The sequence below is a fragment of the Pseudopipra pipra genome, chromosome 8, assembly GCF_036250125.1.
Source record: "Pseudopipra pipra isolate bDixPip1 chromosome 8, bDixPip1.hap1, whole genome shotgun sequence".
NCBI lineage: Eukaryota > Metazoa > Chordata > Aves > Passeriformes > Pipridae > Pseudopipra > Pseudopipra pipra.
In genome coordinates this window covers 9,937,906-9,952,562 of record NC_087556.1, presented here as the reverse complement: position 1 = coordinate 9,952,562, position 14,657 = coordinate 9,937,906, and the positions used below count along the sequence as shown (strand labels likewise).

At 43.3% G+C, this 14,657-nt stretch overlaps 1 protein-coding gene across 1 annotated transcript in view; it reads left to right on the top strand.

Annotated features, from left to right (window-relative positions):
* CDHR1 (cadherin related family member 1) overlaps window positions 1-14,477 on the top strand; it is a 72,511-nt gene extending 58,034 nt beyond the window's left edge. Inside the window, exons 16-19 of the mRNA XM_064662512.1 lie at window positions 1,609-1,676; window positions 4,234-4,462; window positions 5,337-5,591; window positions 11,667-14,477. Of these exons, the coding sequence (XP_064518582.1) occupies window positions 1,609-1,676; window positions 4,234-4,462; window positions 5,337-5,591; window positions 11,667-12,224 (1,110 nt within the window). The 3' untranslated portion in view covers window positions 12,225-14,477. The remainder of the gene's footprint in view (window positions 1-1,608; window positions 1,677-4,233; window positions 4,463-5,336; window positions 5,592-11,666) is intronic.
* The last annotated feature ends 180 nt before the right edge of the window (window positions 14,478-14,657 follow it).

Genomic DNA, 14,657 nt, shown 5'->3' with positions numbered 1-14,657 from the left:
AGTGGGAAAAATACGCCTATAGATTTTCCAGTTATCTCACATTTTCATAGAAAGAAAGTCAGGGTGTTACATGGGCCCTGTGTGGTGGAGGAACATTTCCAGCTGTCAGTGTGAGCTGTATCTCTTTATTGCAGCTGCTGGGACTGGAAGCAGACCTCATGTCACACAGCCAAAAAAGCCGCTGGCCACTTGGGGCTCAATGGGTGATGCAAGTCACCTTGCACAGGTCTCATGGGTAAGGATGGTGGAGGCAGGTTGCCAGAGATCTCCAGCACAGGCTGGCTACAAGTAAGAAAGAAAATTAAATAATCAGAATAACAAAGTGCTGAAGTCAAATTTTGGGGATGGAAGAATCAAAAAAGAAGTTGGACATAAACAGTGCAGAAAATATTATTAGAGGAAACTAATAGGAAAGCTTTAGAAAACAGAGACTTCTAAACATCACTATCTTAGAGGTAAGAGGAATAAAAAATTCTAGGAGGTGGGCAGCAAAAAAAAAGCAATTTAAAAAATGTTTGCAGAAACAACAAAACTAGCCATTCTGAGCCAAAGTTCACAGGACAACGTAGCTGAGGAGTCTATGTAAAATTTAGTCATGTGCTGTCAACCTGACCCAGATTCACAAATATACTTGAAAAACTAAGATGCTCCAAGTACGCAGAATGGCAATTCTGGAAGAAAGCCCCAAGTGTGCAAATGTTTTAGGAGAAGTTAGACAGTACTAAAGTCAGCTGTGGTCAAAATGGTGAGGTGAGAGAATCTGACAAGCTCGTGCCAAAGAACAAAACAACCCCTATCAGTAGGGATGCAGGTGTGTTATGTTAACCATGCAGGAATCAAAGACATTGTTCCAGTTTTCAAATATTTAAACAGGAAGATGAATGAATCAGCCACTGCCACCATGAGTTTTGATGGCCAGATACAACAGTATAATATAACACCTCCTCAGAGCTATCAGAGAGGCAAGAGCTTATGGAAATAGCTGCTGCCAAATCAATAGCTTTCCTAATCCTGAGCTAAGAGAGGAAGCCAACAAGAGTATGAAACAAAGATATCATCTGACATAGTATTTGCGTTACTAAAAGTCACACAGGCACAAGAGTGATTAAAACATAAACAAAGCTGAAATATTGTGTATAGATTGAAACATTTGTTATGCATTACTTTAAATTGAATCAATTAAACAGGCAGAAGCTTAAAAATACTCTATATAAAGTAAATAATTTTGCCTAGGGAATATTCATTAATGTTTAACTGATAATTAGGGAGGCTTGAGAGCGGACAGTGTGTTCACATCATTGAGATTATCTCCATCTCTGTCGAAGGAGAATTAGGTAACTGTGGATGGATGGGGCCATCTAGCGTTGCTCTCCCTGCCAGAGCCCCCAGGCACCAAGGACAGGCAGCATCTGAACAGCATTCCTGGGACTGGCAGTGACATTTCCTGGTGTTAGATTGTGCATATTTGCTCATGTGATTTCCCACTAAAAGTGTGATGACAAAAAGAAGGAAATGCATTTGGGTTTTTCATGGCCTGTTGTTAAAAGGGAAATGAAACATTTGGTTTTGCATTTCAGTAAAGGATGACTCTGTTTTCCTTTTCTTAAGGCTACAGATCCAGATTCAGGGCTTTGGGGAGAAATCAAGTACTCTATCTATGGAACAGGAGCAGATCTGTAAGTAATACGTAAAGAAATGAAAATACATAATCTCTAAGCAGAGGTTTTAAGGAATTTTAGAAAAAACTAACATGCTTATTCTTGACCTGCTCATTTCCAAGGACATTTATGCCATGTTCTTTGTGAGTTCTCTGAAAACAACAGCAGAAGAACTAATGTGATCATTAAACATCTGCTTCATGAACCCAAGGAATTTTATCCACAAACCCCCAAAGACACATAAGACAGCTGAAATATCTACATACAGGATTTTTTCAATCACTATTTGAAAAACGCCTGTAAGAGAAAGAGGAGGGTTTGGCCTAATTGTGAAAAGTCAGTTCTGGAAAAAAAAAATCCCTTGTTCTTTCCTCTTGCCTGTCCATATGGCTGTACAAATAGTTCAGTTTCAACTCTTGTCAAAATAAATCAAAGAAGACAAGACATTCAAGAATATAAACTTCAGCTTTGGAGGTCAGCTGTTTTGGATGTTATATTTAAACCTAATAGTCCTGCATCAGGGAAGAAAAAAATCTGATGCCTGCATGATTTGGTAATGATGCCTACCACTCTCTCACTGTCTCTGGGGGGACAGTTCTGGGGGAGAACATCTCTGTCGCTGTGTCCATCCCAGCGTGGTCCATCCCAGCATCTGGCCCATTGGCTGGGGCTCCCAGATGTGGCTGGCATCAGTGACATGGCTGTCACAGATATTACTGCTGGATCCTGCAGCTCCTGGACGTGGTGGGGCTGCAGGGCAGAACACTGGAAATGAATGAGCTTTTCAGGCACTCATCCCCAGAATCCGTTTTTCTCTGCACGTTATCCACGTGGAGCTAAAGCTGAACTCCTCTTGTAAAGGTGAAAGCTGTTTAGGAGACACAATCAAAGTCCAAAATCCAAGATGTTAAGGGTGAACCTCTTCTGTAGCCAGAAGGATACACATATAGGAGCATTTCCACGATGGATTATTTTCAGCCTCTTCACTAAGTCTTTAAGCTAGCTGCTAACTGCAGAGAGACAAGCAAGAAAAGGTCATGTCATGCAGGCAGACCTCTTAGGTTTAGAATGTAGCAGCTGGTGCAAAGAAGCTTGTGAAGGTTGTTGACAAAGGATTTAGGAGAAAAAATATAAGTGCAACTTTATTTTGATTGGCATTATGGGGATGCTCAGACTTGCTGTTCTTATGCTGTTGAATGAGGAAATCATAATGTGAAGACTTTTTTTCTTCCTTCTAAAGTATTCTTTAATTTTCTTGTGCCAGAATGGCATAGCTCTGAAAGGCTGGATTGATTTTCTAGTTCTAGCATCTCCAGATCTGCTGAACACACAGTTTGATGCAAATTTGAGAATTTCAATTAGAGGTATGATGTTTTATATTTTGGGTGTTACATCAGTGGATGTGCAGTTACACAGGCAGAAAAATGAATTGTACTAGAGTAAGATAAACAGTGTTAACTGTTGAAGATAAAAACATTATGCTGATAATTTTATCTTTGTAATCCAAGCTGCCAGTGGGAGTGTTTCTATTTTTCCACTGAAATGGGAGTGATGAGAGTACTCTCTGCATGGTTAGACTGGGTCGGGTGCTAAGGAGGTACTTAGCATAGGCACTGTCTCCTACCTAGAGTTTGCACAGCTATTTCCACCTCCAGGTCTTGGCTCTCATCAAAATTTGTGTCTATATTTAATAGGGTAATGAGAATAACTGAAGATTCTGGATTACTAAGTGCCCCTTTTATAATCACTTTCAATTGGATTCTCAGTGGGAATACAGAAAATATTTTGTTATCCTGTACATTAATCAAGGGGTATATAAAAGCTTTCATCTGTTAAAACCCCTACTGCTTGGAGTCCACATCAGCAGTCCATTTTAAAAAGACACTGCATTGGTATCCTCTCTATAAATCCAAGCTTTGGGCTGACACTTTTGACAGTGTCTCAGTAATTACAAATGTGTAGAATTGAACTTGAAACAGATAAATCTGAACACCCACTCCATCCCAGTGCCAGTCTATGGAAAAGTGATTATTTTTGGAGAAGATAATTTGCCCTGCAGTTTGGGAGATTTGAGAGCAGACATTTTTCTTACCATTCTGAGAAGAGCTTAACTATGATATGTAACACACTTCCCTTAGCTATCCAGGTGATATAATAAATCTTAATTTATGCAGGACGTGATCTAATACATTGTACTGTTAAACTGGGGGGGGAAAAAAAAAAGTAAAAATAGGCTTAATGTTTTAATGCAAGGAAATCACTCTGGGAGAAGGCCGTCACACCGAGCATTTACTGAGGACAAAGACTTTTAACAGAAAATGCAGCTAAAATGGCTAATGCACAACAGATAGAAACACACAAGACACTGATAGTTCTCTGATTTTCAAACCTAAAGGAACTAGACAAAAAATAGGTAGAGCAAAGGATTTGGAAAGATCAGCCAGACAGGAGTTAGGTGAAGAGAACCAGTCTTTGGGCACAGCATTTCAGTGTTTACAGCCTGAGGCAAAGCTGGGCTCTAAGCATGCATTAAGTGACCAAAAAACCCAAAAGTCTTTTCTTGCTTCTTTTCCAGGTTCCTAATCCACCCATCAACAGGCATAATTTACACCCAGCCCTGGGCTGTGTTAGATGCTGAAGTGAACTCGAAGTATAATTTCTATGTGAAAGCAGAGGACACAGATGGAAAATACAGCTTGGCTGAAGTGTTTATCACTGTGCTAGATGTCAATGACCACTCTCCAGAGTTCAATGAAAACATCCAGGAAAAGACGATGATCATTGGGTCACCGGTGAAGATAGAGGTGAGGGACAGCACTGTGTGTCACCGAGCAGAGCTCTTTGGAAAAGCCCCAGCTCTGCTGTTTATTCTGAAGGGTCATGATGAATGTCTGAAAGCTGGCTTTTCCTGCAGCTTTATTTTGCACATCCATTTGGATGTAACAAATGGATTAAAGTGTGAATTATAGTATTTACAGGCTGCTGAGAAGGAGAAATAAATTCCATAGGCAAAACATAAAATACTGTTACAGTATTTGAACCATCAGCTGGTGGAGGACTATATAGTGATCATAAGAAGTCCAAATAAGATGGGTTTTGAATACTTAACCTTCCTGACACCCTTCGTGCTCAACCACACGACTTATTTCTCTTTGCTTTGTAGAAATGTATTCATTGATCCAGTGTGGAACAGAAGGTAAAAAAATGCAATAACAATTCATAGGCAAAGGAGCAGAACATCCTATGTTACACATATTTGAATGCGTATCGTGAAGCCTGATTGCACAACATGTAATGTTAGTATAATAAATACCACAGCACAAAAATTAAGGCAGCTGTAGTTTATGTCATGGAGCTAATTTCATTGTTCTCTATCACTTCACATTTGTCCTCCACGCTGTGTAAGAAGTGCCCCCACAGTGGACCATTTGCATTCTACAGATAGGTTATAGTTCAGTTTTTCCTCTGATTTTATTTAATCTCACATAGAAATCACTTATACAAAAAGAACTCTAGACCTGCTGTTTTGCACTAGAAAATGTAGCATAGCTTCCAAGATAAAATAAAACCAGCCCAGTCATGGCACGGATATTATCAGAAGTGAATGTTCAGAAGCTTTTTGTCCTCAGGCAAAGATACAAATAATAACACCTTTGTTTTTCACACTTCCCCTCCCAGGCTATAGATCAAGATGCAGAAGAACCCAACAATATTGTGGATTATTCCATCATGCAAGCAGACCCAGCCAACGTGTTTGATATAGACCAAAGCACTGGGGAAATCAAGCTGAAATCCTATATTCGTTCCCTGGACATCATCCACAACATCACAAAAAACAAAGACTGCATATGGTCATTGGTGGTACAGGCCAAAGACCGAGGCTCCCCGTCCTTCAGTACCACGGCAGTTCTGAAGATCGATATCACAGAAGAGGTAAGCAAATGTTTTAGAAAAATCCTCATGTGAGACAATCCCTGAGAGGCACCAAAGGGCAGGCATTGCTTGCTCCCTGTCTGAGACTTTGTTGCTAGCTCTGTTTTGTAAAGTGTTTCTAGAACCTTGTGGTGAATTTGGATTCTACAGCCACAGATGTAAAAGATATTTTGATCAGAAATATTGTAAAGGTACAAAGGTAGGAGCATAATGTGATTGGAAGATGAGTTTCTTGTATCTGATTGTTAGAGATAGATGTAAATTAAGGACTATAGACTCCTGAGAGTAAAGGTAAATCCTAACTGCTAAATTTTTTGGTGTTTTTTTCATTCAGGAGAAGAAAAAAATCATTTTCCTTACAAAAATGAGTGGAAAGTAGCTGGGACCAGAATGAAATAAATCAGAGTAGTTGTGGAAGTCAACATAAATGACATAGGAAAAATTAAAAAAAACTTTATAGAAATACTTTAAAGTACTTAGAATTTCAGATGTGAGTTAATAACTGAAGTATTATTAGCAGATGAAAAAAGAAGACTCTAAAAGATAGACCGTGTAGGTTGAGAGTCTCCTTTTAGTCCAACTTTTGTGTCAGCCAAAGAATGAGCAGCGATTTATGGTGTGCAGCACATGCTTGCATGATTCTTACTTATTGTAACCGCCTTGCCATGCCTTTAAGTAGGTACCAGCAGGGAGGAAATGGGCTTTAAAGTAGATGAGAAACACATCATTAGCCTGACAGTCTCTGGACCACACACATACTGGGCAAAGATACTAATCTCATCCTACAGATAGCAGCTGGCCATCTCTTTGTTTGGTCACAGTGCTCCCACTGCTCCTTTCTCTGTTACAATCTTCTTCTGTTTTCTCCATCTCCTCTTATTCTGCTGTTACTCCTTGTGAACCACATTCATGTGATTGTTCTTGTATACAGTTCAGAGCCTGCTGCAAGGTAAAAGGTGTCCGCAGAGATCACTTGCACTCATCAGCAAGATAAACTTGGCCACCAGCAACACAGGAGTATCTCCTGGTCCCTGATGTCAGTGCCTGTCCCACCAGGACTGCCAGAGGACTTGGGTCTGCCCTAGCAGGGGCTGCCTGTTGGGGCCAGCCAGCCCTGTTGCAGGTGACAGAGCTCGGCATGGGCAGAGCGTGTCACTGCAAGGCTCTGCCACGTGGAGCTGGGGGGCTGTGTGTGCTGGGTCTCTGACAAGTCTAGAGATTTAGCCATTCCTACACATGTAAAGGAAAAAAAACTGCTTAACACTTTGATTTCTCACGGAAACATAAGTTGTGGTGGGGTTTATATAACAAATAAGAACTGCCGCCCGCAGCCAGCAGTGGGAGCACTTGCCCTCCCTGCCTTGCTTCCAGGCTTCTCAGGGTGCACATTCCAGGAGTGCGTGGCACCAAGTGGACCCAGGCACTGTCTCTGCTGTTGACCTTCAGCCTTCCCTGCCCTCCTGGATGAGCTGGTAACCTCTCCATTAACATGTGGGGCTAAGGTACAGAGCTGATGGGTGTGGAGTGCAGAGAGGGTGCCCCACACCTCCTCTGCTGGGGGAGAAGGCGGCAAAGCTGATACTTTGGGATAAAGAGCTTCCTGGATTTCCTTCTAGCCCTTGAAGCAACAGCAGCACCTGATGAAAGAATGTGTCTTATATGAAGCCCCCTCTATGCTTTCTCTTCTCCCCTCCAGAGGTACAGTTTTGGCAGGAAGTGAGGGAGCGCCTCTCCTGATAAAGTCTAAAGGGAAGCAGAGAGGGCTGGGAAGACATGGATTCTTTTCAGTTTTTCTTTTCTTCCCATGTTCTTCTCAATGCCAAGTCCCAACACAGAACCTGAGATAGCAACAGCATCTTCTTTCTTTGAGTAGGTCTCCTCAGCAGGATCTGGACTACTAATCTGATGTCACATCCTCCTTAAGCTTTTGTACATGTCTCCATTACTTCTTCCATTGCTTACAATGATTTGTGTTGGTTTTGCTTGGTTTGGCTTGGTTTTATCCAACAGCATCACATCCTTTTGCAGAAACAGGTTTCGGTTTTCATGTGTGTGAGATGCAGTGCCAGTGTACAAAACTTTTGCTCATTCCCTGTGTCCCAGGGACAGTGTGTCCCAGTCACTGCTAACACTTTGTGAAGAAAACAATATGGTTGGAATAGGGATATTGCACACACACACACACACTCTCTTTCTCTGAGGCTCTTACAAATGTACATTTCCTCCCCCTGTGCTCTAGCTGTACAAAGGCTCTTATTTTGCTCTTTGGTGGACATTTATATATTACTGATTTTGGATAAGGAGGGTATTTTTGAATGCACCCTCTAGAGGTTTCCTGCAGTGTTAATCACAGTAAGGAATTAAACGGGCGTATTTTCTAATTAACGTTTACCATTGCAATTAGCACAAGACTGTGCCCTTTGAGAGGGATGCCTTGTGGCTAAGTTCAGCAGTAATGCACACCAAAAGGACCTTTTTCTCCTGGAACAATGCAGTGATAAAAAAATCCAGAGGCCTTTTAATTTAACTGAGTCTGATTTTATGGAAATTGGTATTGAGTGGCATCTGGTTATTTTCTATTCTTTCTCAACAGATTAAAAAACACCTGCTGGAAAAGCCACTCTCTTTTCATCCTTATGTCTTACTCAGAAACCTGGAGCTGATTCCCGCTCCTGATCATGAAGGTTGGCCTCATGAGGGCATCCCTCTGCCTCTTGACTCCACAGAGGTTCTGCAGATATAGGGGGGCGTTTATTTACACCTGTTCATGGACTGAGGCTTAAGTCCATATTTAGACAGCATAATCTGTAGTTCTTAATAGCTTTGGCCACTCATTTAGACTTCTAAATATAGCTGGTGAGTCTCAGTTTTAGATTGTCCTAATTGAAAGGTTCAACAAAAATCTTCTATGAGTTAACACGGAGATGTCCTCCTCTAATCCTGACTCTGCAACCATGGGAACTATGGTTGATGACACTAAACAGCCTTCGCCACATTTGCAGAGCAGTTAGACTCTTCTTTCCACGGTTCCATGGACTTGAAAAAAGATTGCTTTGGTTTGAGAAGTCTTGCCCCATGCTGGTGTTTGTATTACAAAGTGATGTAAACACAACTTTCATATATGGTGATAGCACTGCACTTTGGGATAAGCACTGTAGGGGCAGCTTGTGTTCTACCTCGGATCAGGAGTCACTTCTGAAGCAAATCTCCTCATCATCCCTACATGCTGTGGGATGGCCTGTGTCTCAGATAGCTCCAAGCATACAAAGTGGACTTCTTTCAGATGAAAATGTATTTGGAGACACACTTAGTGTGCCTTGGCGCTAATAGGCAGTCCATCCCTGCAACAAGGCTGGAGCAAAACCCCAGAAATGCTGAATGTGTGGATGTGGGGTCCTCAGAACCAGCTGGTTCATTGCACAGATCCACTTGCTCAAGTCCACGCAGCCTGAGTTGTCAGTAATAGAATCATAGACATGTCATCATAAAGGCCTTTAAGATCATCAAGTCCAACTGTTAACCCAACTCTGCCAAGTCCACCACTAAACCATGTCCCTAAGTGCCACATGTACAATAATCTGCAATAGCTTGATCTCTTAACAGCTTCGTCTGCTTACTTAGACTTTTAAATATAGCTGGTGAGCCTTAGCTGGTCTTGCGATTGAACAGCTCAACCACGCACTCCTATTGGGTCCAGCTTTTGGATACATGGCCCACTTGCTCTGCTCGCTGCAACCCATGCATTAGGAAAGGTTCTGGAGAAACTGCCACAGCAAAAAACCAGCAGAGCATTCTGTGAGCAGTGGTATTTTAACTCTTGTGATGCCTGTTAAGAAAGAAAATGTTTCTTTCAGCTTCTGGCCCACAGAGATATGGCAGCTTTCATTTCATTATGTATCTGCTTTTGTTTTATATGTGCTCTTTTGTATATACTCTTCAAAATACAGCATGCCTCTCATGAAAAAACAACAGCTTCAGCAATTACAAAGTGACACTATTTGTTGACCCAGCCCCGTGGAACTGCTGGTAATTGACAAAAGGATCTGAAGGTGTTTTAAAGGTACAAGGTAGTGCTCAGGGCCAGCCTGCTTCAGCTGACTTGTCCAAATGCTCTCGGACTTTCACTATTAGAATGTGCTCAGACCTTTCTCAGAGCTGTTCTGGGTATTAATTGACTGGGCCACAGTGATGACACAGACAAGAACGCAGTTTTTTTGGTGACAAATGCACTTCCCATAAGCCTCTCTGAAGGCTGGCTAAGATGATGAAATTCCTGGCTTATTCCTCCTATTTATCCTGTGAGTGTCACGGCCACGACAAGTAGGAATTCTCCCACTGTGTGCTTACCAAATGCCTGATGTTTTTATGCAGACATTACAAAAGAGTTGTTATTCAAGGATAATTCTAGACAAAGGTTTGTATGGTACAGGTCTAGTAACTAGAAGAGAGGCTGAACCAGCTAACTGTTAATAGTTTTAGTTTTGGTATTAATTATCTCTTCATCACTGGAAGCTCTGAATAGGTGACAAACTTGCTGAGACCAGGGGGTTGAAAGAAGCCAAATGCTGAAACTGCCCCTACAAGTTTCATCAGTTTTTACCCCTGCAGCTGTAGTACACTAGCAACACGTACTTCTGTCTCATACCATTTATTCAAGGGTTTCAAATATCTAGTGAATAATTATCAGTGAGATACAGCATCTTCTTAAATGTATGTCATCTTTCTCCTTGTGTTGGTCCTATGCTTTTCAGCCGTCAGTGCCTCGCTACAAAATAAATCTTGACAACACTCATAACAAGTGGACTGATTTGAGGCCATGTACTCAGCAAGGTTTTATCTGACACTTAATTCATCTGACTTTCATGTGAAGTTAAGTAAACCAGGGTAGAATTTCTGTCATCTGATGGGATTTAAGTACAAAAAAATCCGTGAAATGCAGATCCGCAAAGCTGATGTGAATCTAAGCTCCACCAAAGTCATGGGCTGCTCTGCTTTTGGTTTCTAGGTCAGGTCCATTCCTAATCTATGTGCCATGATGCTACCCTTTATTCCCCAATCAGCCAGGTGTTTATACGTGCTTCCTAACTTCTTTTAGTATTTCTGGATTCAGTTCGACATCTTTGCAACTGCCTCTTCTCCTGTGCCTAGTTCAACACTTAGCTCTCTTTATTTTATAGGCTCTCAATCCTGTACACATTTCAGTCTAGTTCCCCAGCTGTATTTATAATAGATACTGGCCTCTTTCATATATAACCATGTGAGGGTTGACCATTTCTCTTATTTTTGATATTTCCAGATCAAGTCCAGGGTAAAATCCTATATTTTAGGCCTCAAGAAGCGTCCATGGACAATATTTGGAATATGCATGAGTGGCGTCCTTTCCACCATTTCTGTTACAATGGTGATCTCCACCATCATGTACTGGAAAAGTGTGAAAAGATCCAGGCTCCACCCGCAGGGCAAAATCCGCAAAATTATACGGGGACCTCCGAGACGTACAGTGTGCTAACCTGGGAAGTGAACTGGCCATTCATTTGTCCTTAATATGCCATATGTAGCGTATGTCATTTCTTATTTCTTTTCTTTCTGAAAACAAAGCTCTTTAGCTCTACTCATCTCCCCTACCTCGAAGAGTTTTGTTATGTCTGTAAAAGAGTACGTGAAAACAGAATGCAGCACATACCTGCTAACTATTCATTTGTACACTGCCATTTTACAAAATGAAGTTTTCTCATATTCTTTTCAATGCCATGCTCAGTAATTGAGCCAATTATTTTTGTGCTCTGTTCTTGCAAGTTAAACAAGCACTGTGGTGACATGCAGGAATCTGTCCTAATTTAGTGGCAATACTTCTGTAAGCTTTTGTGTTCAACAGTCATCTACCTCACAGTATTCATTTGCCCAGTCTCCAGCCCTGTCTAAATTCTCCACCCTTGGACTGGCTCTTTGACTCTCAAGTTTCTTAGAGACAACTTCAATCAGCCCTGCTTGTTACATATTTTGGACAAATGAAATTTCTGGGTCATTGTCTGTCCCCTAGAGTAAGTCATGTGTTTTCTTTGTACTCCTTTACAGACTCTTCACAAAGGGCCTATGGCCGCCTTTTTGATGCAAACTAAAGATAACCCCATGAAAGCCTTAGGAGTGCTAGCTGGTGTCATGGGCATAATGGTGCTGATAACTATCATGATCTCTACTGCCATGTTCTGGCGCAACAAGCGATCCAGCAAAATCATGCCGGTAAGAAGGATCATAAAAAAGAGACAGATCCCGCCATCCCGGACAGTCAGAATGGAGTGGCTGAAGTTCAAGAGGCCCAGCAATGCTGCGGAGAAGTTTGTCGTTGAGGATGATGTCAAGAGCCTACCTGAGAACAATGAGAACAGCAACAACAACATCCAAGTTCCCCCCGTGCCACCATCAGCCCCCTTGCCCCCGCCACCCCCTGCCCTGGCTCCCAGGAGCGATGCCCCAGGGTGGCGGGTACCAACCGTGTCCGGCTCCCTCACTCCCAAGCATATAATCAAGCCACCAAAGAAGAAAGGTCATAGCAGCACCCACAATGCCCTCGTGTCAGAGCTCAAAATGAGGTTTGAGAAGAGGAACGCAGCTACCGGGGAGCCCCACATCTAGGTGCTCTCAGCAGCCCCCAGAGACTGCAGACTGCGGCTGTGCATGGATGTATTTATGTGCTGTGCTCCTCCCCCTGTCTGTCAGCACCCTGTGAACCGAGAGCAGCTCCTCACTGTGATAGCCACCCCTCACCTTCCACCAGGACCACATGCTACAGAGTCACCCCACCCACAGAAGTGCTGTGGTCTGTGTCCAGTCGCGACTGCAATTCCTTCAGCCCGTGTCCCACTGCTGCTCCCTCCCTGCAGCTGTCTGACCACGGTGCTGAGTACACCAGCCACAGTCTCCCCAAGTGAACAGGGATTCAGGTTGCCCCCAGTTTGGAGGTCTTTACCCAGAGCCTGGGTTTTCAAACAAGATGCTCTGCAGCCAAGGCCCTGGAAGATGCTCCTTCTGAGCTGGTCTGGCAGGTGGGTTTGAGGTGTCCAAAATCCCATCACTTCAAATCCCAAACCCGCTTTTGAAGGCATGAGCACCGAGTCAATGCGCAGGTCTCCTACAGCAGTGACACTGCCCTGTCCTCAGGGTGTAACAAGCTTTGCAACAACTGGCGGAGTGATGTGCTCACGGCCTGAGTACCTTCATTCCCAAAAGGTAAGCGGGCAGACTTGGAGAAGTTCTTCATTTTCCTGCAGCTTATGCTGGGTTTTGCCAGAGTGCATTGACGTGATGCTGCGCTTTGCTTCTGCCCCGGACTTGGCTGCTGAGGAGGAGACAGGAGGGGCTTTTCAGCCTTCCCTAGACCAGCTGGGGCAAGATTGGAGCACAGAAGCTCAGTAGCAGCACTCTCAGTACTAGCTCCTTCTGACACTGAGCCCCAAAAAAGGAGGAGCCCAGCAGGAGAAGGACATGGATAAATCCACAGGGAAGACAAGGTAAAACTGAGAGTCAAATGATAAGTGAAAAACATAGACAAGTGCTGGAAAGTCGCATATGTTGGTCAGGGAAGTGTCTGGAAAGATCATGTGGTGTTGTACACTGCTAGCAGAAGGTGTCAAGGAATATATTTCATCACCTCTCCTGGCTTGTTCCAGGGACTGGTGAGTGCAAAATGAGGTTTCCGTAAAATATTCTGGTTTGTCCTATCAGTATTTTTGAGTGAATTATGCAATAGTTAATGGGAAGGGGGGGAGGGTGGGAAGGTAGCTGACACTTTTTTTCTGTTATGTGACAGTAAAAAGCCCCTGAGGGCAGAGCACTTTTTTCACTGGATCTACCCCACGGTTTCTCCCTCATGTTTGTTTCTGAGGAGATGTTTTTCAGCTGGGCGTCAGGCTGGGAAGAAGGCAGAATGGACAGGGCTGGCTGGGCACCCTGCACCCTCTGCCTGAGCTGGGCACCCTGCACCTTCTGCCTGAGCCCTGGCCCTGCAGAGAAGCTGTGCTGTCATGGATTGACACTGGGAACATCAAGATGGGGAACAAAGTCAACAGGACAGGACACTGTGTTAATTCAAAGGGTTCCTGAGAGTTCTCCAGCTGTCATTTCAGTTGAACCAGCAGACCTGGCACTCCAGATCTCCTCTCACTCCACTAGCTGGAAAAATTTCCTTTTTTTGCAGTAGGACTTCATCAGTTTAGGGGATAGATGGTTGAATAAGAAGTTACCCACTTACAGGGAAAATCCTGTATTTTTTAATTTCAATCCACCTAGAAGCCAGAGGGTGACCGTGGCTCATGTTACCCATGGGCTGAGCCAGGAGCTGTAGCCAAGAGGTACAGCAGGGTCCCAGCTGGGGGCCATGACAGCAGCACTGCACCCAAAACCTCTCCTGTCATGTCTCTCCTTTTCTCCACTGTTTTCTTGCTTATCCCCCACCCCTGGGGCAGTGTGGCCTGAGGCCAAGGCTCTGGTATTGTGTGCAGTCACCTTGTCCTCATCCCCTAACTGTGAACTGGTCAGAGGGAGGGGACATGCAGCCCCCAACCCCTCTCTTGCTGCCCTGTGCAAGCACATGCCTTCTGCTGGTTGTGTCTCTGCCAGGGTCTGCAATGTTTCCTGAGGTTCCAAAAGTTTGTTGTTTATTTTCCATACTACTGTCTTCCTGATGTTGTTTTAAAGCCAGTATTCAGTGTGCATTCTCTAATGAGGAAAGCCTATAAAGACCATTCAATTAAGTGAGATTTAATAGGAATTACAGGCTTATAGTCTTAGAGATTATATTTGAGGCAATAAAGATGTTTTATTACTATGTTGTAAGACTCTTTCCAAGTTACTCTGTATTTCAACTTCAAAGGTTTTTGTTAATAAATTAAAAAAAAAAACTGCAAAAGGTGCTTCTGTGCATAGTGTGCTTCTGCTTGCAACAATGCCTTGTCATTGCCTGTTGCATGACCAAAAGGGCACGGGCAGCCAGGCGGCTTTCTAGGATGGGCAAATGGACCCTTTTGTGGGCTGCAAGTCAAGAGAAGGGCTATGTGGTTTTTGGACAAC